The sequence below is a fragment of the Pipistrellus kuhlii genome, unplaced genomic scaffold, assembly GCF_014108245.1.
Source record: "Pipistrellus kuhlii isolate mPipKuh1 unplaced genomic scaffold, mPipKuh1.p scaffold_m20_p_68, whole genome shotgun sequence".
Taxonomy (NCBI): Eukaryota; Metazoa; Chordata; class Mammalia; order Chiroptera; family Vespertilionidae; genus Pipistrellus; species Pipistrellus kuhlii.
Window position 1 is genome coordinate 921,990 of NW_023425571.1, and position 23,784 is coordinate 945,773.

Consider the following 23,784-nt stretch of genomic DNA (forward strand, 5'->3'; position numbering starts at 1 on the left):
GTGGTCCGGGCTGGTACCCCGGGACAGTGAGTGGGGTTTGGAACGGCTGGGCGGCACCAGCTGGAAGGGAGGCCTGGCGGGCAGTGGCCTAGTGGGCATGAGTGCCTGGTCACTGTGCACGGCGTTTTAGAAATGCATGCTTGGCTCTTTAAGGTTTTATTTTTGGAAACTTTCTCACGCACCAAAATAGATGAATCAGGAGCTTTCCGATCAATGCCGGAATGGCATCCAGTCTGCAGAGTGGAAACCAGTAGGCAGCCACCGAAATCCACAGACTGACACCCACTCACCGCGGCACTCTCTGCACGAGGGAGGCAAGCGGGGGTCCGTGCGGGAGGGGCCGGGGCCGGGTGGCACTGTATTCCAGAGGCGGCTCAGAAACCCAGCGCAGAGAGTATCGAGCGCCGCTCCGGCCGCATCGATTGCAGGGCGTGCGCGCATACATTAACCACGGACTCATCATTCCTCCGGAGGCCGTGCCTGCACGCAGATCGAGACCATTTCTCACAGCCCGTGGCGTAATTCCAATTGCATTCACGCGATGACCAGAATTCATTGTTGGAAAAGCGAGAGTGGGTGAGAACGTTGGAAACGCTACAGTGGAGCTAGACAGTGAAAACTGTTACATGCGACTATAAAAGGTCCTAACTCTGCCCTTCGGAGGAGTTTTCTTGTGCTTTTTTTTTTTGGGGGGGGAGGGGTACTATGCAGCATGTGCTAAAGGTCTGTAAGAAGGACCGGAGCAGGTTCCCAGTCCAAGTTCTAACCCGGCTTTGCCCACAGCGCTGGGAGGCTCAGCGAGGCAGCCCGTTCCCCTCTCCGGAGGGGGGAGGACCGGAGAGCCCGCCTTCAGCTTCAGGGTGACATGCCTCCGGGGGCTGTTCCAGTTCTCACCGCCGTCAGCTCCCCACGTGTTTCCAACATGAGGGATCACCCAGTGCCTCCCGCTCGGGGAGAAGACGCGCTGGCAGTGCGCTGTCCCGTGGCCTCTTCCAGGGCGCAGGCCGTTAGCCTGGGCTGTGGGGGCCGTGGACACGGTGGGCGGTGCCGTCTTGGGGTGAAGGGGTCCCCGAAAGCGCTCCTGGCTGGGGATTCCTGAACCCGTAAGGAAGGCGGCCTTCCCTTGTGCACGCTCCTTCCGGCCTCGGAGCTGCGGAGCCGGAGGTCAGCTCAGTTCTCTGTTTCTCCTCTGACTTGAGTGTGAGAGAGGTTTGCAAGGGACTGAAAGTCTGCCGTAGACTCTCCGCTCAGGGAGACAGGGTCAGTGTTGGCGATGGTCTGGTGAGGCCACTGACACCTGTAGAGGGCGCCTCTGAGTCTCTCCAGGGCTCTGCAAACCACCGCTCCCTGTCTCCGGGGAGCCCGGGACTTGCTGCCCTGGGGGGAGCATTCTGGCACCATTTAACGCCTTTGGCCGTGGCCAGGGGGTTGGGGCCGTGGCCCTGGGGCCGCCTGTGCCGTGTGGAGACCTCCCTCCCTGCTCAGCGGCCCTTCCCGACTCCCGTGGAGTCAGCTCCCCGGCGGACCACCGCAGCCGGACCACCGCAGCTGGCCGCGACCTGGCCGCCCTCCCGGGCCGCCTCCCCGCTGCTCCTCGCCAGCTCCAGCTGTAGGCACGAGACCTTTTTTTTTTTAAGGTATAAAAGTGAAGATTTATTTAGAGTGGGGGAAAAGTCACCAGTTTTCAAAGCCAAGCAAAACCTTTTTGAAACCAAGCTGTTTTATTGCCTGTCTTTTCTTTTTTTTTTAATCCTCTCCAGAGAATATGTTTTTTTTATTTTGAGAGAGAAAGAGAGAAACATGGATGTGAGAGAAAGACATCGACAGGTTGCCTCCCGTACGCAGCCCAATGAGGCATGGAGCCTGCAGCCTTCTGGTGAGCAGGGCGACGCTCCGACCGACCGACCGACCGACCGAGCCGCCAGCCAGGCTGAGCCTGCATTCCAGGGGCTTCTCCCTCAGTCATTCACAATCGCCTGGAGGAGGTCTGCCTAATCTCTGACCAGCTGTTCTATTATCTGCATGATACTTCCCTTTAAGTAAACCCATGTTTCAACAGCGCCATTCTAGGAGGTGGTGTCTATGAACTCCTAGGTTCCAGTGGCTAGTTACGTGTTTTTCTCTGTACGCATGTATTTAAGTTAAACATGTCCACCCATAGTGTGCGGCGCCTCCCGCACCGCTCTGTGCATGCCTATCAGGCTCTGGAACGTGTTAGTCTGGGGAGATGTGAATGGGACTGAGCTCAGAGGGAGAAGCAGACTGGCACCTGACAGTGTCCGGGAAGGAACGCCCGGGCCTGCAGCGGAGGTGCTGGATGGAGGGAGAAGGGGAAGTAAGAGGAGCAGAGAGGCCTCTGGGTAACTTTCTCAGGGGCAGCTCTCTCCGTTTGATCCCATGTTCTGTGTGAATGCCTTCCCTGTGCAAACTGGCCACACCCACAGGTCAACATGCCAGGGAATGTTTGTTCCATGAACTGCGTGTGTGTGTAAAGTTTTATCTTGTTACCTATTTAGAATATTCGTATCACTGTGCCCTCAATTAATGTAAACATTTTTCAGTTTCCCAGCCATTTGCAAAGACGCAGGCAGGTGAGCCAGCGTCCTCAGCTGGCCCTCCGGGCGAGGTGGCCTGTTGTCTGTCCCGTCCCTTCCTCACCCTGTGATGTGACTGCTCCCACATCCTCACCGCCGCCTGAGCCCCAAGGCTCCCTCGCCAGGCCGCCGGGATGCCTGGCCGAGCACCTGTCAGTCATCCTTGTTTTCCTGGTTGGGTGTTTTTCTCCATAACACGTGCGAGCTGGCAGCGGACGGAGGTGTTCAACGAAAGTGTAATTCTTTCCCAGGCTTAACACATTGCTTACATGTTTTAGGGAAAACGGGGCCCACAGATACCTGAATAAATTTCTAGTGCAGGATCAGAGGTTTATAAAACGTCCACCTTCTAGTTAGTTATTAGTAACAATAAAATGCAAAGCAGGTGTGTACTATTTGCCCCTTCCTGTTACTTAGCAACTGTGCGCATGAATTGTGAGTCATAGAGTAAAAACCCAACAGGAGGAGGGGAGGAATCTTAGTTGTGTTTTTCTGGAAACGAGCCTGTGGCCTTTAAGGAAAAGGGTGTGCAGATGCCGTGGGAACCCTGTGGGATGGGTCCCAGCACCTGTGTCCCGGCCCCTGAGTCCCAAGGGCTGGCCCCCAGCACCTGTGTCCCGGCCCGAGTCAGGCCGATCCCAGCACCTGTGTCCGGGCCCCTGCGTCCTCAGGCCGACCCCTAGCACCTGTGTCCGGGCCCCTGAGTCCTCAGGCCAACCCCCAGCACCTGTGTCCGGGCCCCTGCGTCCTCAGGCCAACCCCCAGCACCTGTGTCCGGGCCCCTGAGTCCTCAGGCCTGGGACACTGAGTCTGTGTCCACTCACCTGTGTTCCACAGCACCTGTGTCCCGGCCCGCTGAGTCTCTGATGCATCTAGTCTTGTTTGTGAGGTGCAGTTTAGAACCTGCTTCTTTCTGAGAGAACAGAAATCTTGCTCAGCATGACAAGATATCTCACCAAGTGGAGAAGGTTGGCCCCGGTTTCCAGGCGTTCTCCATCCCAGTGAGAGGACAGTTGTCGTTTCGGGCAGCGTGGCCTCGTGGGGGCGTTAACCCAGCCCTGCTCTGTCTCCCCCCGGGGCAGAGCCTCTGGTGCCACCGCTCTGGGCGGGTGTCCGGGGGCCTCAGCTCCCTCAGGTCGCGCAGGGGCTGTCCCAGCACCGCCTGCCCCGGAGGCGGTGCCTGAGCCGGGCCCTGGGCTCGGAGCTCGCAGGGGCCATGGACGGTGTGGTGTGCCCGCCGGGCGTGGGCTGGGGGCTGCGGAAGTGGTTTGAGGGGCTCGGCATCTCCCTCTCACGGGCTCGCTGGCCAGAGTCCAGATTGTTGGTGTGTTTTTTCTTTTGAGGAAAGGTCAGACTTTAGAGAACGGAGCCATCTGCCCAACAGATTACTCTGAGGCTTAAATAACAAGTAGTTTGCGATATATTTCAATGAGTGGAGTGGACGGATTGTGTGTGGGAGACCGGTCTCTAGAAATGTCTCCCACAGCCTGTGTAGCTATGGCTCTGGTGTTGTGACCCCCGCTGGGTGGGGTGCATCTTTGTGCCGATGTTTCCCCAGAATTAATTAGCTGGTTAGAAGCGGCGTTAGGCTGGCACGGCTCCTGCTTCCCGCGTCCGAGTGCTGCCCGGACAGAGGGGGCCCTGTGCTCGGAGGCTGAGCCATCGGGGCTGTCTGTGCGGCTCTCTGGCTGCTGTTGTCACTGGCCTTTGGTGACCCACGTAATGGACTCTCCCGACACCCCACATCTGCTAGGACCTGCCTCTGAGCTGTTCGTGACTGCCTCGCCCGGGTCCGCGGCTGGCGTCCCGTCCTGTCTGCTCAGCTCAGCGGGAGTGGCAGGGGAGCGTGGAGGGCACCGGGCCTGTGACAAGGAGCAGGACGCAGCATCGAGGGCGGCATCCTGCGATCCCGGAGAGGCCTGTTGGGAGAGAGACAGTCACCGGGAAAACTGCTCAGTCACAGCGGGGACAGGAGCCCAGAGAGAATTAGAAGTGCTGTGGGTCAGATGAGATGCTCCGGCTGATGCGGGAAGGGAGTGTCATTGACGTGGGACCCCACAGACATGGAGCGGGAGCGGGACTGACCTGACTGGGGGGAGCTGTGAGCAGCATCCTCTGGGCAGAGGGTGAGGAGTGCACGGGGTGCGGGCGGTGCGGGGGGCGCAAGCTGCCCTGGTCGCCCTAGGAGGCGGGGGTGGATACGGAGGCTGGGCCAGGGGAGCAGAGGCGGCGGTGGAGGCTGGGCCAGGGGAGCAGAAGGTCACGGAAGCAGGTCCTAGACCTTGGGCTCCATCATGGAAGCATGACGTTAAGATTGACTCTTAGACTCATTGCCCCCCTTCTGTATTCCTGCAACTTTGTTTCTAAAATTAAAGTAGCTTTATTGGAAAAGACAGTTCCTGTTCAGAGGAACAGGAGAAAGCAGGTGCCTCGGCGCTGGCACTAGGGCAGCTCTCCTGAGCCTGGTCTCGCGCGGATGGAGGGCTGAGGGGCTGGGCCGCGGCCAGACAGCTGTGCCGTGTGCTTCGGCTGCAGCACGCGCTCCAGGGACCTGGGGCCCGGGAGGAGGTCAGGGAAGCCGGGGTCTGTCCCCGGCTCACCAGAGCCTGTGGGTTGGGAGGAAATGCCTATGTGTCTCCCACGGGCTGATGGGTGGTTGGGTGAAGACGCTGCAGCCCGGGTGGGCAGGGGGGTGGAGACCACCGCATGGAGACGCCACTGGACCCCCAGACTGAGGGGGCTGGACGAGAGGACCTCCGAGGCCCCAGGCTCTTTAAATGGGGGCGTTTAAAGAAGCAGGCCCAGCCGCTGGAAAACAGAAGAGAAGGCGGTGCGAAGTCTGAGCTCGGCCTGCCTGCTTCCGATCCGCAGCGACGGGGAAACGGGTTCTGGGCTGAGCCCCCAGGACGCCTCAGAGCCCCGGGGAAGAAGCCGCTGGGCTGTCCTGGGAGGATGGGGGAGCCCAGCGGAGTCTCGGAGCAGAACGGGGTTCTTCCGTTGTTCGACGTTGATTCCTGTCTGAAATTACTCGGATAAGCCACACCGTGACCCGGCCCGTGTTCCTGGGGGTGTGCTCCTGGCCCTTCGTGGCCACCGGCGGCTGCGCTGGTGGGAAGGCCTCTGGGATGGCCACAGGAGCAGCAGGTGGGCAGAAACGTGCACGTGGTGACTCACTGCTCAATTTGGCACGAAATTAGTCTTCCCGCATCGCATCTGCTCAAGTGTGACTCGCCACCACTGCTCTGTGCTGCTTGTGTGCCTGGAGCCGAAGGTAGAAATTAAAGCGCTTTGCTCTGCCGCGGGGCGAGTGCCGGGTGGCAGGGCGCGCTGTGCCTACCTTCCACCTGTCCCTGCCCTGCACGCGGAGCCGGCGTGGCAGCGGGCGTGGCTGGGTGGGGGCAGCATTCAGAGCAGCCGCCGGGACAGCAGCCCCCGCAGAGACCGTGCGCCGTGCCGCCAGCCTCATCCTGCCAGGCCACCAGCGGTGGTTTGCGTTTTGAAAGCCATGTCTGCTTGCAAATGGATGTTTTGATTTTTGCTGCAAGGACTCAGACATTGTTTTCCTCAGTTAAGCAGGCAGCTGCCTCTCTCTCTCCTCTTGGCAAACACATCATGTCACCTGTGAAAAGGAGATTTGCATCTCCGTTATGTCAGACGTGGGACTGAAAAACAGCCTCCTGGAGATGGATTGCTGCTTCATAAGCCTTTGGGTGGAGCGAACTGAGCTGCTTCTGCGATTGCCTGTTGGGAAGAGAACAGCAGTGCCGCCCAGGCCGCTCCGTGCCCGTGGGCAGCAGATGGTTTCCCGGGAACCTGCCCTCCCGCCGCTGCCCTGCTGCCTGCACCAGCGAGTGCTCCCGGAGACGGGATGGAAGTGCGAGGAGCACGCGGGGTCCGTGCGGCCCGCGGCCAGGACTCCGGCTCCTCCTCACGCGTCCCGCAGTCTGCACCGAGCTTGCTTTCCGGACCTCCTCGCCCACTACAGACAGGCTTTCCAGAAAGTACTGCGAGTCCCTCAAGGTGACCGCACGGGAGAGCAGCCGGGAGGCCGCCTTGAGCCAAGGTCCTGGTTCATTTGCATCCTGCTGTCGGAGCTATGATGGCTATTGATTATGATGGCTATTGATTGAGGATCGTTCAGAAAACATGCCCCCCTCCCATTAGCATATGCTTAGCAAATGACCTCCGTTCTCACAGGACAGCAGATTTTTCTTCCTGCTGAGTCTGAATTAACTGGGTTTAAACTGCGTACGTGGATTTGGAGAGAAATAGGCGAGCGTCCTGTGGCCCGGTGGACCCTGCGGCGGAGTTCGCCGTGTGCCTCCATCAGGGCGGGGAGCATCGGAGTGATGGAAAGTGAGCGGACCTCCTCCTTCCCTCATGCTTTCACCTTCCGCAGCAGGAAGCTCAGAGCGAGGCTGCACAGCAGGCAGCTGGACGTCTGGAAGGGACGGTGTGGCCTGAGGTGTGGTTTCTTAGTCACTACTTCTTGGCCTTCTTTGTGTTTCTTATTGATTCCAGAGAGGAAGGGAGAGGGAGAGGGAGAGAGAGGGAAACATCAATGCCGAGAGAAGCCTGGATCGGCTGCCTCCTGCAGGCCCCACACTGGGCCTGTGCCCTGACTGGGAATCAGGCCGTGACCTCCTGGTTCATAGGTCGATGCTAAACCACTGAGCCACACTGGCCGGGCTGTTCCTCAGCCTTTTTCATCAACAGAATGGGCCTTCCCTCTGAGAACTGCCTCTTGTTCTTTCTGGACTCTGCCTCTGAGTGCCATGGCCTCCTCTTCGGTCCTCTCAGCTGTGCGGTGCTGAGTCTGCAGAAGGCTTTGAAGGTGAACGTCGAATGTCGTCGAATGTCGGTCTCCCGCCCTCTTCCCCAGCAGCCTGCGCCCTCAGCGCCCCTCCCCCTCTCCCCGGATCCCTGCGGTCTTCCTGCGGGCGGTCCTTACTGCCCCGCCCTCTCCTTACTGCGGCTCCCTGCTCCTGCTGTGAACTGTGGTAACTGCCCTGAGGAGCGAGTTAACAGCGGACTGCTGTCTGCCCGCCCGCCCCCCCCCCCCCCAGCTGATGGCGTTTTAAACACATGGCTCTGTGTTGTCCGCCGCTCTCAGGGGCCTGGGTTGCAGGCCGCAGCCTTTCATGTTGTGAGCGGAGAGCTGATCTTCCCCTCCCCCGAGAACACGGCTCCCCTTGTCCCTGATCTAATGGACCGTAATTTAATTTGTCGTGTCCAACAGATACGAAACCCAATGCAGAATCCTTAATGGATAGTTTTGCATCTCTGCTGCTGTATCAGACACCCCCTCTGCGGCCAGCGGGCTGGATGGCGGGCACAAACGCTGGGGGATTTCATGCTCAGAGGGTCGGAGCCAGGCCAGCTCTGTCGGGGCCGCGCTTGGCGTCTCCATGGTGAGCCTTGGCTGGAGGGAGTTCACACTCCGAGACGGGGCGTTTTTGCAGAACCGGCTCACAGGGGATCAGAGGTGTCTGTATGTGCCAGGTGCCATGCCAGGCGCTTACATTTCAGTCGTTTGTCTGTGATTGTAACCTTAAGAGAGAGATTCGGCTTGGGCCAGAGCACAAAGGACTTCCTTTGGGAGGAAGGCTCCGAAAAGAGTGGCGCTGATAGAGGCCTAAGCTGTGGACTGTGGGAGGAGTTTAGTCATGTGGGGAGTTCAGGGGTAGAATGGTAACAGGACATAGAAAGCTAACCGAGTGAAAGTCAGGCAGAGCAGGAAGCTGTCCAACAAGTGAACTCACGCGCCGCTGTGTAGCTCAGCTACTAGCGACGTGTGTATAGCCCTGGCGGGTGGCTCCCGGTTGGAGAGTCATCCATACGCCAAAGGATTGCGGGTTCACTTCGGTCAGAGCGCATACCTAGGTTGTGGCTGGATCCCCCGTCAGGGTGCATACGGGAGGCAACCAATCAATGTTTCTCACATTGGTGTTTTTCTCTCTCTCCCTCTCCCTTCCTTTCCCTCTAAAATCAATAAGCATAGAGTGTAGCATGCAAACACTGAATATCTGTTTAAGCAAAGATTGTGATATAAGTTGAATTAGCTAGTGTCCAGCCAGGAAGAAGGAAGGGTTGGGTCAGGGTGAGGGTACCTTCACCCTAACTGAAGACTGTTGCCTGGAAGGCAAGAGGAGGAACAGGGAAGGAGTATTTTTCCAAAGAGCCATGTTGTCCCGTTAGCCTCCTGACCATGGATTCCACAGTCCACGTGAGGCTGACGGAAGCCGGAGCACTGCGGGTCTGTGTTCCCGTGACGAGGCGCCGTTCGTGCGGCGTTAATATCATGATGTCTCTGTTCCCGTAGGTATGTCGATGACGTCATCAGCCGCATTGACAGGATGTTTCCTGAAATGTCCATCCAGTTATCCAGACCCAATGGAACGTCAGCGATGCTTCTGGTAAGTTCTACCTGACCGTCTGTATGGAAGAAAGCACGGTAAAGGGTGTAAGGTCACTAGCTCCAGAGCCCGTGGACCCAGGCAGATTCTGGGTTTTCCGCCACCGCCAGGGGCAGCAGAGAGCCTCAGGCTTCAGGCCTGTCCGGGAGCCCTGGCCGTGCGCAGTGTCTGCCCAGGCAGCAGGGGCAGGAGCAGGGGGTAGCCGTGGCTCCCTCTAAGGCGGTGGGGTCTGTTTGGCTCATCTAAAGCGGGCCAGCCTTTCCCCGTGGGCCGAGAGGGATCAGGGCACCGGAGACCCTCAGAAATGGGGGGCGGCCCCTCCCCTGTGTCTGACCTGGAGACACGCTCCGCCTCCTCTTCATGCGCATGGACGGCAGATGCACGCAGGCGATGGGCGGGAGCGGGAGGGCGGACACACAGGCGCTCGGTAAATGTTTGCTAGGTGAACACACGAGTGACAGGTCACAGCATCTTTCTCTCCCGTGTGTCCGCGGGGGCTGCAGTGGGGACCGCTGCGGGGGAGGGAAGGAACAAGGCATCCACACTAGTTCCATCCCAGAATTGTCCCTAAGCCTAACCCCAACCCCAGCCCCAACCCAACCCTCCCTTCTTCCTGGCTGGACACTAGCTCATTCAAATGACTTCACTTCCGCCGGCGTCTCTGTGAGTCGGAGGTCATGGCCACCGCTGTGTGCTCCCTTCCCGGATGATGCACCTGCAGTTGCAGCCTCTGTTGTGGCTGCTCTCGCTGCCCTGCGGGGGGCTCTTTGATGTTAATATCATGATGGAATAAATCCTATTTCCGTTCTTTGAGGAGATGAGCTCAGTCATCCAAAATAAACCTCGCTGTGTTGATATTTAGTTTCGGTTCATCTACCGCCTAACATCCCATTATTAATTTCCTCCCAGCAGTCAAAACACTGTACGCGCTTAATCGAGTCAGAGACTAGAGCAAGCAGCTGGCTTCTTTCGGCATTTAAAATACTCATGTACTGCCGGCCAGTGTGGCTCAGTGGTGAGTGTCGGCCTATGAACCAGGAAGTCATGGTTTGATTCCCTGTCAGGGCACATGCCCGGGTTGCAGGCTCGATCCCCCATGTGGGTGTGCAGGAAGTAGCCGATCCATGATTTACTCTCATCATTGATGTTTATATCTCTCTCCCTCCCTCTCCCTTTTCCTCTCTGAAATATATAAAATATATTTTTAAAATATATTAAAAATTGTGACTGATTCACCAGGTATAAAATTGTAGGGAAAAGATGAAGCTTCAACCATATTTGAAAGATACTTTGATAGTATGTAACTGAATCTTTATGTTACATAGTTTACAACAAATAAAACTCATTTGTCAATCTTCCTAAACATACATTTTAACTGACCTTCCATCTCTTTAACATATTCATGCCTTCTGTTGAATGACAGTCTTTTTTAAGCCACGCGGATACATCTCAGTGCCAAGGTTGAGAAGCCGTGCTTTAGCGCATGCAAATGTGCGGCTCCCAGGAAAATGCCAGAACGTCTTCCTGGGAGGCAGCGCCGGAGCAGGACACAGACCGTGTCCGTGTGCCGAGGCCAAGGCACAGCTCCAGCCTCCTTGGGAACGCTCCGGAGTCTAAAATTCTGTGATGCTGCTCTGGCCAGTGTGGCTCAGTGGACAGAGCATCGGCCTGTAGTCCGAAGGGTCCCGGGTTCAGTTCCAGTCAAGAGCATTTACCTCGGTTGCAGGCTCCTCCCTAGCCTGAGCCCTGGCCAGAGTTTCTCTCACATCGATGTTTCTCTCTGTCTTTCCCGCTCTCTTCTGCTCTCCCTAAAAACCAGTGGAAATATATCCCTGGGTAAGGATTAAAAATAATAATAAATAATAAATACCTAATTTAAAAAACAACATTCTGTGATGCTGCGGCAACCACTTGCGGAATCTGTACCCAGATTCCAACACTTAGCCACAGCACTGATTATGATTGGAATTCTTTGTTACATGCTGTTTTGAAAGTGCCATTTTGTAAGACTCACTAGAAAAGTCATCTTTTATTTTTTACTTCCTTTTGACACACAAAAATTGTACATTTGTTTTCTGACATCAGACCCGTTCTTTAAGGCAGCACTTCTCAGATGGGGGTCCAGCCCAAGGGGCCGCAGAGACTGCTCTGGGGCTCCCCAAGTCAGCACCTTCCTCTCGCTCTCGTTCAGGTTCACTGTTTCCCAGGCTGCCCAGCGTGAGGTACCCTCTGCACCCTCATGCCCATTGGCCTGCGTCTGTGTTAGACTTTTCTGTTTTGTTTCTAACGTGGCGAACATTGATAGCTTCCCCCAGAAACAGAGTGCCAGGACCACAGCGAGACCGAAACGTTAGAACTGCTGCTCTGAGGACAGGTGTGTCCAACGTACGCATATTCAGACAGTGTGTCAAACTGGGCGTCACAACAGTGCTTCCAAAAGCGGGTGTTGCAATGGCAGTGAGATGAATGGAAGTTTATTCATGATTAAAAATGTCGAGGTTTAAAAATAAAGAGTAAAAGTTGAGGGATGTTGGCTACAGGCCAGCTACCCGGCTTCCCCGGGAGAGCGTTTCGGGGCAGGCGGGGGCTGTGACGGGGCTGCTCTCGCCCGCACCCGGGGTGCTGGTGGTTGTCGGCTATGACAGCGGCCGCTGGGCTGAAGCCGAGCTCTGTCTGTGAGGGAGGAGACTGAAGTCTGAGGTTTGCTGGCACTGGCTCCTCTGAGGCACGGGAGGGGAGCGGTGGGGAACTAACCGGTACACCTACTGATGACATGCTGCGTGGAGGACAGCCCGCATGGTGATCTAGCAGGGAGCTGGCCGCAGATGCACAAAGTGCCGGTTCGATTCCAGTCAAGGGCACATGCCCGGATTGTGAGCTCAATCCTCAATAGGGCAGGTACAGAAGGCAGCCGATCAATGATTCACTCATCATTGATGTTTCCATCTCTCTCTTTCCCTTCCTCTCTGAACTCAATAGACACATTTTTTAAAGTAAAATAAAATGCCATTAGACAGCTCCTACAATATCACATACCACATGCACAGAGCCTCGATAGGCTTCTGAAGGAGCGTGTGGCCTGGCCAGTGACTCAGTAACCTCCGTTCCCACCTCGTCATGGCCTCAGCCGCCTGGGTGGACACGGAGCACTCTACAGAGAGGCTTCTCCGGGACTTCACAGTGTCCGCAGGACAAAGAGCGGTGTAAATTATTGGCGCTGATCTCGTTATTAGAAAACAACCCTATTGATCAATAGGCCCTTTGACTCCCTTGTAACTTGTCTCACTTTGTATTTGACCAAATGGGGCCATTTCTCCCAGCACCCACTGCAGTCAGTACGTGGAGCAGAATGCCGCTCCTCTTCCCGAGTCATAATCTTTGTTGTGAAGAGTTATTAACCGGAGCCGCTGCTGTTTGCCGTGGACACGGTTGTCTTCGGCAGATTTATGCCCAGCAATTGAATCTCATTAGCCCGGATTTACACTGCACAGACCACGCGTGTAAATAATTGAAACCTTCCGGGGCCGCACTCCATCTTCCGCTGATTTTAAAGCAGTTCGTCTCTGTATTTTACTCTCTTCCCCAGCCCCGTCCACATAGTTGATTTCCCCCCCAGTTAATCCTTCCATTGTGCCATGCGTGGAGATAAAACAGTTGTCGTTTTAATAAACGTGACACACACAATCCATTTCGGTTGCCAGCTGAATTAAAAAATGAGTAGGCGTTCACACCGCCATGATCTGAGGCATTATTAGTTATGTAAGTTATGTGATAGTGAATTTTATTAAAGTTAATTGAGATAATTGGGCTGCACGTAGATACAGGCGTGGTGGTGGGCATTACACCATGGTCATCACCATCAACCCCCTTCAGGAGTGAGAATGCAGGCTCTGGCCGGCCGGGGGGGGCTCCGTGATTGGGTGTCTACCTATGAACCAGGAGGTCACCATTTGATTCCCGGTCAGGGCACAGGCTTGGGTTTGGGCTCAGTCCCCGGTAGGAGACGTGCAAGAGGCAGCCGATGAATGATTCTCTCTCATCATTGATGTTTCTCTCCCTCTCCCTCTTCCTCTTTGAAATCAATACAAATAGATTTCCTTTTAGAAGGAATGCACTCTCTGGAGCAGAGCGCGGGCTCGGTGCCATGCTCGGACACTCTGGCAGGCTGAGGGCTAACCTCTGTCGGCTTGACTCAAGGTGCATGTTGTTTCTGATTCCCGGCCCCCTCCTCGCCTCTGGGTGTTTCTGAGCCACTGCCAAGCCTCGGGGATCGGATTGTGCCTGTGAAGGCCGCTGGCTGGCCTCTGTTCGTGGCGGTCACTGAGTCCCTTCTGAGTGCCGGTTCCCAGGCAGCACAGAGCTTGGCCCTGCCCTTCTGCTCAGCCTGAGCCACCGTCTTGCACGACTGGGAGCCCCAGAACAGAATTTTACCCAGTTCTCCCTGTTCCCTGTCATGTGTGTAGAGCTGTGCCTGGGCAGAGGAGGCCTGCTAGCAGCCGCTGAGTGGATGAAGCCGGGCTCAAGTAGTGTGGGTGGCAGTCAAGTTTCTGGTTGTTTACGTCAACAAGGACCTCCTCCCACTGCCCGCTGCCCGGGTGGGTTAAGCCACGCCAACGCACAGGGACTGCTGGACTCCGGTGCTGGTTAGAGGCCAGCTCAGCCCAGAGCTAGCCAGGGGACCTGTTTGGGGGTGGGAAATGGGGGGCAGTTCACACAGTAACAGTGCCATCCAGGAGGGACCTCATAGCCGCCCCCACCCTCACGGAAGGGGTGGGATTTCAGGAAGCTGACGGGCCTTCCACGCAGGGAGAAAGAAAAGCGAAGGGTAAGACTTGTCTTGATTCCAGAAAAGTCTGCCCCTGCCATCGTGAGTAGAATCCTAATAATTGCTCCCTGTAACTCTGCCTGCCGTGTGGTGGGAGCTGTGATATATGCTTATCAATTTGATTTTCACACCAGCCCCCCGTGCAAGATGTTAGCACCATCTCATGGAAGAGAACAGAGATTCAGAAGGTCATGCTGAGCACAGGAGCTGGGGTGTGACTTGAGATCCAGGGAGTCAGCCCCAGGCCTGGTCTCAAGTCACCCTCTGCGCTGTCCACGACAAGGTCATGGGTCACACCAACGCAGGAAGCTCTTCGCACCTGTGAGCCGGGGATGTGGCGCAGAGAGTCCGGTTTCTTTAAAGGTTTCTTAAAGGGGATGCTTTGATAGCATGTGATGTGGGTAGGAAACACTTTCCGAATATATTTCTGACTCTCCCCGTTCTGTTTCCCTCCTTCCACGGGCTTTATCCAGCGATGGTTGTGGTGGTAAATTTAGGGTGCAGTCGGGACTTCTATGTAGACGGTAACCTCCTCTCAGAGGGAGAGGATTTATCGTTTCCATTCATTCTCATTAAAATCAGGGCATTTGCATCTTCACTTCTCCATCTTGTTCCAGGAATTTTAAGCAGCTGATTGTATGGAAGTGGGTTGTATTAATTGCAAACGGGCTAGACATCTGCTCGCTAACAGAGGGTTTTTTTCCGCTGTTTTGTTGTTATATACGATCCACCAGAGTGATTAAGTGAGGGCTGGCGGGGGTGCTGCCACAAGACCAGGCTTCTCAGAGGCTTCACTGTGACCATCAAAACAAATGTAAGAGTGAATCTGAGAGTCCTAGAACTGGGAGCACAGCCTACCCATCTCAGAGTGGTGGGTTTTTACCCACGGCGCCCGGGAGCCTCTCTGATCCCGCTCAGGCTGGCTGCTCCTACGGCAGCTGTGGGCGGAGTGAGTGAGGGGCGGTGTCGGGTGGAGAAATGCCGTCCAGGCTGGAGATGGGTAGATGGAATGAGCGAGTTCTCTCCTGATACTGATATAGCATTCCCAAGGCGGCTTCCTGCGGCACTGCTTGCTGAGGAGGGTGATGTGACAGGAAGCACAGTGGTTAGACACAGCTCAGCAGGCTCCTTGATTGCAGTCCTTCTCAGAGCCTTTAGCCTGCCAGTGTGCACGGTGAATCTTCACGAGGGGGGTGTGTGTGGTTTCCCGACCTGTTTGACAGGGACACCTCTTCCTCCCGTGGCGTACACTGAGGGACGTGCTGGCGGGAGAGCCTGCTAAGCACTGCTCTATCCTTAGGCGCTGAGGAGCCAAACGGGTGCTGTTGGCAGTTCAACGCGGGGCCCAGCTCCCTGGGGGCTGCCTGAGCGTCGTGCCACCTTGAACCCTGCAGGATCGGGCTTCTTCCAGGTTCAGGGTCCAGGCCACTGGCTCCGCTGGGGCAGGAGGGAGGGGGGCGGGCGGGGGGGCCTCGGCATGCCTGAACTTGACAGGAGGAAGGTGGCAGGTGACTGAGCAGCAGCGACGGGGAAGGAGATGGAAACCTGTGAGGAAAGGGTCCAGAACAAGCCGCGTTTCCCGCGGAGGCTCCCTGCCTGACCAGCGCCGGCTGCCCGCGGTGCCGTCGATATTTGCCGATGAGTGAATCGTTCGGTGCCCGAGGCTCTGCACAGGAGCTGTCCGGTGTTGATACTCCATCACGTTCTGTTTCCGCTTCATTGTCACCTGTACGTAATCTTTCACGCCTGGAATCAAAGGCTAGAGCGCCAACTTCTCTGTCCTGCCAACACCGGCGGCCTCTCAGAGCCGAGGGCCTGGCCCGGCTCCCGCAGCCGCTGCCCGGGCGCCGTTCCTCCGGGCGCCGGCCTGGATTGAACCGATGGATCCAGACGGTGACTCCGCCCCTCCCGGAGCCTGTGAAGGAGCTGACACGGAAAGGGGTGATGTCTGACACCATGGCATTGAGCAAAGCTCGCTGACTCACCAGAGCGGCCAGGCTGCAGTTCGACCCATGACCTTGACCTCCTTCAGGCGTCATGGTAATGGTTCCGGACCTGTCTTACAGCCGAAATCCTTCCCTGTGCTCAGCAGGCTCTGCCCACTCAGTCCCCGCCTTCCGCAGATGGCGGCTTGTTATCCAAAGCCAGGATCCCGGCCGCCCTGTGCTGGGGGAGCCATTCAGAGCACTCACCTCACGTTGACTGTTTATTGGTGCGTGTTGCAATTAAGTTAGATTAATGAAAGGTAAATTCCAGTCTTTACGTGAAAACAAATCTCGTGGAAAGGTCCTAATTAGCATGCGTGTTTATTTAGCCTCTCGTGGCTTAATTGCATCTCATCTTGCTATTTACAAACAGGCGTCATTACAGAGTAATGAGTGTGCGGAGCATTGCCACTGCTGCAGATGCGGGCTGGGGGCGGGGCGGAGCGGGGCGGGCCGGAGTCTGCTGGTTTGTGTCCGCTTTCCAATGAAAAAGGCAGATGAATGGTCCTCTGAGCTGTCCGAGGGGAGGACAGGTGGCAGCTTGCCCTTTGCCGCAAGGAGCGGGGCTGCTTTACCTCGCTGCTGCAGTGTAACCCGTGAACGTGCACGCACTCACATGACTGTCTGGCTCAGTGCGGGATGCTCTGTGCAGCCCTGCACTGCAGAGCCTCTCACTGCACATCCCTGAGGGCTCCCCTCGAAGCTCAGCCCTGATGCCTTCACCCCTTAGAAAAGCCCGGGGTAAGGAAGCAGAGAAAGAGGTTCGTGGACGGTCTCTCAGCGGCATCCCTGATACCCATTCCAGCCGGACAGAACATGCCGTCCTTCCTGCCGCTGGCTGCTTGGTCATTCATCGCCTGTGCTCGCCTGGTTCCAGGGCGGAGGGCTGGGCTCCCCGTGGGAAAGCGAGGAGCAGAGGATAGTATGGCCCGTCTCTGTGCGGTTCTCCGGTTCCTGCTGTGCAGCCACGCTTCTCGTTCGCAAGGAGCGGAGTGGAGGGTCGCGGTGGCAAACCCGAGGAGGATGCGCCCCGAGTCCTGGGTGGAAGCTGGGGGGAACGAGCCTCGGAAATGCCAGGGCCTCCATTCCCCGGTTCCGGTTATTGCCACCGGGTCCCGGTTATTGCCACCGCTGCTGTGACTGTTCTGTATAAATGCAAATCGCTGCCCCTCACTGCAGTGAGTGACACCTGGAGTCTCCAGGGATTCCCGGGGGAGCTGCAGCCGGTTTAATTTATTTTAAATCAGGCTGCAGGAATTCACCGTTTTCAGTGCATTTGTCCCAACAAACCGGGTGAATTTTAAGGCGCCGTAAGTAGATGCCAGAAAGTTCTCGGTGTTGTGGCCGCAGCCCGTGCGTAAGGGAGCCCGCCGCCGCGTCCTCCGCAGCGAGGCCTCTGTCATCGCTAACTCGCCACGGGTCCTTTCCAGCTCACAGAGCCGTGGGCACTTCTTCCCGTTCATATTAATTGGATTTTAAAGTGACCTTGTCTGTGTATTGATTTGAATGAACATTTTCTACATCAAGGTCAAGGCGGCGCACGTCCGACAGTCGAGATGGTAAAAAGCCAGGCGCTGCCGAACGCACGGACAGGAGGGCGGGGCTGGGGGGGGCGACTTTGCACAGAGGACGCCCTGAGCCTTTGCAACGGAGGGCGAGTTCCCTCCTGAGACTAACAGGACAGTTTGCTGAGGGGGTGATGTGCACAGGAAGCACAGTGGTTAGACACAGCTCAGCAGGCTCCTTGACTGCAGTCCTTCTCAGAGCCTTTAACCTGCCAGGGTGCATGGTGAATCTTTACGAGGGGGTGTGTGTGTGGTTTCCCCGACCTGTCTCATAGCCACAGTCCTTGGGGCAGGTGGCGGGGCAGTGCGGGGACCACCCTCACCTGTGCTGGGTCGGCCTCCTGCCCCGGAGCCCGGGCTGGGCGTGTTCAGGGCGAGGTCTCAGCTGGTCTGAACTCGCACCCGCCGCGGTGGGAAAGTCAGCCGTAAACTCTACCATCTGGCAGACCTCATCCGTGAGTCCCGTCTCCTGGCTGCCCATTGACCGTCTCTCCATGTAGGCATCTCAGCAGAACCCAAACTCAGTAAAGGGAAGTGATTCCCTTCCTCCCGCCCTCCTCTCCCCCCGCCTCTGTTCTGCCCTCTTCTCTTCATCACCTCTCAGGCGGCAGCAAAACCATCCACCTGCCGCTCAAGCCAGCCGCCCAGACATCCGTGTGCGGCCTCACAGGTATGCCCTGCCCAGGACACGTCTGCACTGGGGGGAGGACCTCAGGAGTCAGGGGGAGCCTGGGTGGCACTGAACATGGTCACCATATCTAAGAGCACCTCTCAGGAGGAGCGCCAGGGGGGAGTGCTCACTGTCCAGCCGCCTCCACCTTTCAACCTGTGGTGACGACAGGCGCTGAACCCAGTGCCTATGAAGGTGCCATGCACAGGGTGACCAGGCGGCGCCCCCTCCAGGGTGCCTCGGGGCCACCGGGTGGAGGGTGCCCTCCAGCTACTCAGTCACGTGTCACTCTGTCACCTCTGCCAGAGGAGCCATATGGACTCTCCTGAGCCTCGAGGCTTCTGCTGACGCCGTGATGACGGGGCCCTTGGACAGATGACGTTTTAATCCTTTACAGCTCGTGTCGGCACCGAGTGTCCCCTGCTACAGGCACTCATCTGTTCGGTGAATGAGTGCTTATAGGAATTACTCACTTCATCTTTCTCGGGAACTGGGACAAATACGTAGGCTCTTCTTGCTGTTGGGGAGCTAGGCCTGTCTGCCTCCCCCTCCCTCACCTTCCAACTACACCTGGAAAACAGCACCTGCAGACCCAGGCTCTGGCGTCCTGGAGAAGGGCATCTCTGAGCGGCTGGTGGTGTGAGCGGCTGGTGGTTGGCTTCTCTTTTTGTAACACACCCCTCCCCCTGAAGCCGAGGTCACCGGGCCGCCTTTGTCCCAATGACAGGCGCTGTGCCAGCCCTGGCCTCCCACATGTGGCTCTGTGCCGGGTCATGCATGTGCATCTGGTCCTGGATTCTGGTGCAATTAAAGCCTTCTGTCAGCTTGCCTCCCGTGTCCCGACACAGACGCCACTCAGGTTCCCTGGCCTTCCCCTGCGCACGCCCGGAGGGACAAGGTCTAAGCTCTCGGTCTCTCACAGCCTGAGGGTGGATCCAGCGCCGTATTTGCCCTGTTTGTGTTAGATGGCATTTGGTGGCAGAGTGGAGATAAATATTTCTGCTGTTCTCAGTCTCGCTCCACGCTGCCTTTCCCGCCTGCGACGAGCCTTGCCATGGTGAACTAGGAATTCTCTAATGGATGACTCCCCGCGGGCAGCAGCTATGAGACCAGAGGAGGGGGGGCGGCTTCAGCCCAGCTGCCCAGTGTGCAGCCGCCCGATGCGGAGCGAGGTCCGACCTGCCGGCAGGCCCACAGGCTTCCTTTGAGCCACAACTTGCCATGGAACACGCGGGACAGGCGCAGGAGGGGTACGGAGGGAGCTCCTTGGAAATGTGCTGCTCAGTATAGAAGAAGGGTTACCGTGGCAACGGCAAGCCTGCCTCATTACCAGCTGGCACTAGCTTTGTCTGTGGTCTCCCAGAGCAGTTGCCAGGATTCCACCTGCCGTATCCCTGGGCATCTTGCCTGTGACCAGGGCTGCGCTGGCCAGTCTGCAGGTGGCGTCCATTGGCCTGTGTGTGACGCACTGCGTTTCCTTCTCCACCTGCACCTGCCGCATGCCGATGCATTAAACCAACACATCACACCCGAGGGAGATGGACACGGGATGAGAAAAAGGCGGAGGACTCTGCCCCTGATGCAGGTTCACACAATTAACAGCAAACCTGAGCCCATCGGAGCCGCTGCGGCTCCTGCCCGGTGTGGTCTCGGTCCATTTCCCAGGGCGGAACCAGGGCTGCGGGGCCAGGCCTGGCAGGGGGTGAGAGGCGGCCTGGAGCTGCAGGCGCCCCACGGCAGGAGGCGCCAGGGGCCAGGTCATGAGGGACTCTACGTCGAGCAGGTGCCCACGAGCCTCAGACGGGGCAGTTTGAGCCTCAACACGAATACTAATCGCACCAGACAAAACGCCAGCAGCCGGCTCAGTCTGAGAGCGGAGGGTGATGCGGGAGGAGAAGGAACCCGTCTGCAGTGGGAGAAAGCTGGTGAACAACGGGACAGGAACGGGAAGAATTGAGCCTGTGCCCGCCTTTCCTGTAGAGCACATGTGTCAAACACAAGGCCCGCGGGCCAAATCCGTCCCGCCAGGCCTTGCAATGTGGCCCGCACCGCGCTGTCATCACTGCACTCTGCTGCGTTTCCATCACAATGACAGTTTATGACTGTTCAGTAAACCATTCGGCCTGCGATTTAGGCTGGATTTTAGATTTTGGCCCCTTCTCTGATTGAGTTCGACACCCCTACTGTAGAGGGAGCCTGCCGCCCCGTGGCCGGGCGGGAGGGGAGCTTTCTGTGAAAGCGGTCCCGCTGGGAGGGGAACGGAGGCCGCACGGAACCGCCGTGCAGAGCCGCCGGGTCAACGCCGGGTCAGCGGGTCCCGCCTGCTGCGGGCGGAGCGGAACGTGCCTGGGAAGCAGTGCTGGCGCACACACCGTCAGGCCTCATGCCGCCTAATCACCCATTTACGGGAAGTGCGGTGAGAGGGACACGTCAAGCACACCGCCGGGAGGCGTCGGCAGAATCCAGGCCGGGGAAACGGCGGGAAATGAGCCGGTTTCGTCAGCAAACCTTGAGGAGGGGGGTAGAGAGAGGATGTCTCTCTTAGAAGACAGTGGGCAGTCACAGCGGGTCCATGTTCAGGTCCCGGGACCAGCAGCCTCGGGAGCGTGCCGCGTGGGAGGCTGGAGCTGAGCAGGCTCACGGCACCGAGCGGGGGAACGGGGAGATGGCCGGTTTAGTGGGCGTGGGGTGCGTGCGTCACGGTGATGCTCTGCTGGTCCAGGGCCTGTATCTTTTGGAGATGCAGCCTGAAACATTTACAGGTGGAAACTACACTCTGCTGTTCGTTTCAAAACAACACGGTAAGGGTAACCAACCAGCTAAATCCACGCACACGCAGAAGGGGAAGTAGGTGGGGGAGGGGAAGGCTGGCCGGGAGGTGTACTTGGTGCCGTTGGGATGGGTCCCCGGAGTTCCTTCATGGTACGTTATTTTAAAGCTTCTTTAATGAAAGACTTACAGGGATAATGAAGGTGGTGCTCCCGGCAGGGTGGTCTGTGCTCTTTTCCTTGAACAGCACCTGCTGCAGCGAGAGCCAGCTGAAGCGGGCATGCTCACACCTCTCTGGTTGGCGTGACCCTGTGCTCAGCACGTGGGCAGATTGCATCAAAAACCTTAACATGTTTGTACTATTTGCCTCAGTAATTACATTTCCGCGAATCTGTCCTCAGGAAGTGATCCCAGACGTCTGAAACGGGAGTGTGTGGCAGCCATGTTTATATCAGGGAGACTGGGAGCGGCTCCTGTCCCACAGGGTGGCCAGCGGAGAGCCAGGCCGAGTGCGCGCCGCCTCTGCAGGCCACGCCGGACTGACTGCACGCTGCCCGGGGAAGTGGCTCTTGTCCTCACTCAGACCAGCGGGGACCTTTGGCCAATGCCGTGGCCGGCCTCCTCGGAACCCGCTCCAGGGGCTCATCCAGGTGTCAGACGAAAGGGGGCGCCGTGCCCGCCCTGCGTGCCGGGCTCCAGGGCACAGCGGGCACTGCTCCCTGCACATGTGACTCTCACTGTGTTTGTATATTTTAATCCATGTGCTTCCTGAACGTTCTAAAAGAGAAACAGCACCTAAACGTGTTTCCAGGATTCTGTTCCTCTTTGGAGATAAGGTTCAGCCACTTTGCGATTACAGTCCCCTCTGACCGGCCACGGGAACAGACTGCCCGGGGTCCCCCCGCACTCCGGGGGCACAGCCGGCAGCTGAGAACCCGGCTCGCTGACTCCTGGAGCACCCGAGTCAGGGCCAGCCTGGGGGAAGCCCCTCTCGGGGCAGAGAGAACAAGGGGTGTCTGTCACCTTACCGGCAGATAGCAAGCACGTGGGGCTTGTCCGGACAGGTATGAGCCAGTTATAAGCCACGCGTGGTGAGAAGAGGGCCCGGGCTGTCTCTGAGTGGAGGAGGAGGAGCTTGTGTCGCCGGGAGCTCGTTACTGAGTGCTTCGGGGTGCAGGCACAGGACAGCCAGCAGCCCCCCCTCCTGGCCTCCCTTCTGGCCTCCCTTGTGATCCCTCCTCGTGGTGCGTCACCTTCTCGTCATCTCGCCTAGCTCAGTGTGATTGCATGTTCAGGCGTGGTGTTCATGTCTGCACACGTGTGTTGGCAGGTGACCTTGGGAAAGGTGCTGAAGGTGATCGTGGTCATGCGGAGCCTCTTCATTGACCGGACGATTGTGAAGGGCTACAGCGAGAACGTCTACACGGAAGACGGCAAGGTAGGCGGGCGGGCGGCCACTGGTCTGCTTTCTGTTCTGGTCCAGTCCCGGGCCAATGTGGTGGAGCCCGGATGGAGCGCGGACAGCAGCTCACACACGGGGAGGCCGCGGTGATCGGACACGGCCGTGTCCACGTGGAGGTGGCGCAGCACAGCCTTCGTGGCCTCCACAGGCCCCACTGTCCTCGCCAAGGCCCTAATTCATCGCTTAGACCCAGGTGCCTCATTAACGTGTCTTCTGAGGAAATGGATTTTTTCCTTTTTCTGTCTTTTTTTTTGCCCGATCGCCCAGCACATCAATAGCCTGCGGCCCGGCGTTCTGCTTTCCCAGAACATGAGGGAAATGCGAGTTTGACACCCAGGCTGCCGCCCAGCTTCCTGGGGAGCTGACACGGAGCGCAGGCAGCAGCTCCACTGAGCGATGCCGGCCTGAGGCGGGTTCTTCCGGGGGTGACTTGCTTCACGGAAAGATCACCCCGTGAGCCCCTCGTTTCCCGGCCCCTCACTGACCATATGGCTCTGCGGCGAGCGGCAGAGACGCTGATGGCCACTGACAGCCTGCATTGTGTCTGCTCCCCAAGCGGAACGGGCGCTCCTGCCGGGTCACCCCCGGGGCCCCAGCACCTGCCCGTCTGCCCCAGGCTGTCCTTCTGTCCATGAGGCCCACAGAACCCCAGTGTGTCCACTGTAGCACTCGCCCAACAGCCACGTTCTGATGAGGGGAGGTTTCTTCAAAAAAAAGAGGTGCCAACCCTCGACGGGCTCAATGGTTAGAGCATCACCAGCGGACTGAAGGGTCCCCGGTTTGATTCCAGTCAAGGGCCCGAACCTCAGTTGCAGGCTCAATTCTCTGCATCATGGTTATTTCTTTCCATGTCTATCTTGCAGGTGGTAAAAATGCTAACAGTACCCGTATGTTAGTCTGGTGGCACTGTGCTGACGCAAGCTTTGCCTACAGGGGTTACTGAATCCTAGACCCATTTTCCAGTTTGAAACCTGCAGTCACACTGAGCCAGAGCTCACACCTCCCCCTGTCCATGGCTCCTGAGGACACAAGCTGTCCTTCATTGTCCCAGGGATAGACCTCAGGGCCTGGAGCACAGCCCAGTGGCGTGGGGGTGGGGGAGTGCGATGAGAAAGCCACGGGGTGTGAAGTGCTTTGCCTGCGGTGAAAAGGGGAGAGAGAGCTGTTAGAGGTGGGGACAAAGGAAGCAGCAGGGAGTGGAGAGTGAGTCAGAGAATAAAGGACACGCAAGGCGCACACTCTGGACACACGCCCCGGGGCTAAGTCTCGAATAGAACAGGGAAAGGTCTCAGGCCACCGGCCTGGCGCGCGGTGTCCTCTGGGCGGCGCCCGGAGCTGACTCGGCGCCCAGGCCTGTCCTCGGCTCACACCGCACTTACCTGGGCAGTGCCGGCGCCTCGGCCGACTCCGTCTCATTAGGGGATTTAGGTTACGCTCGCGCTGCGGCTCCGTTAATTACCCACAATCACGTGCGTACGGCTGCTTAGCCTCCGCGCGG

The 23,784-nt window shown here is 57.6% G+C and overlaps 1 protein-coding gene across 2 annotated transcripts in view; it reads left to right on the forward strand.

Annotated features, from left to right (window-relative positions):
- Positions 1-23,784, forward strand: part of MED27 (mediator complex subunit 27) — a 106,189-nt gene that overhangs the window by 68,203 nt on the left and 14,202 nt on the right. For both annotated transcript variants that reach the window (XM_036420441.2, XM_045575161.1), the window contains exons 4-5: positions 8,917-9,010; positions 22,155-22,262. In XM_036420441.2, coding sequence (XP_036276334.1) covers positions 8,917-9,010; positions 22,155-22,262 — 202 coding nt within the window. The remainder of the gene's footprint in view (positions 1-8,916; positions 9,011-22,154; positions 22,263-23,784) is intronic.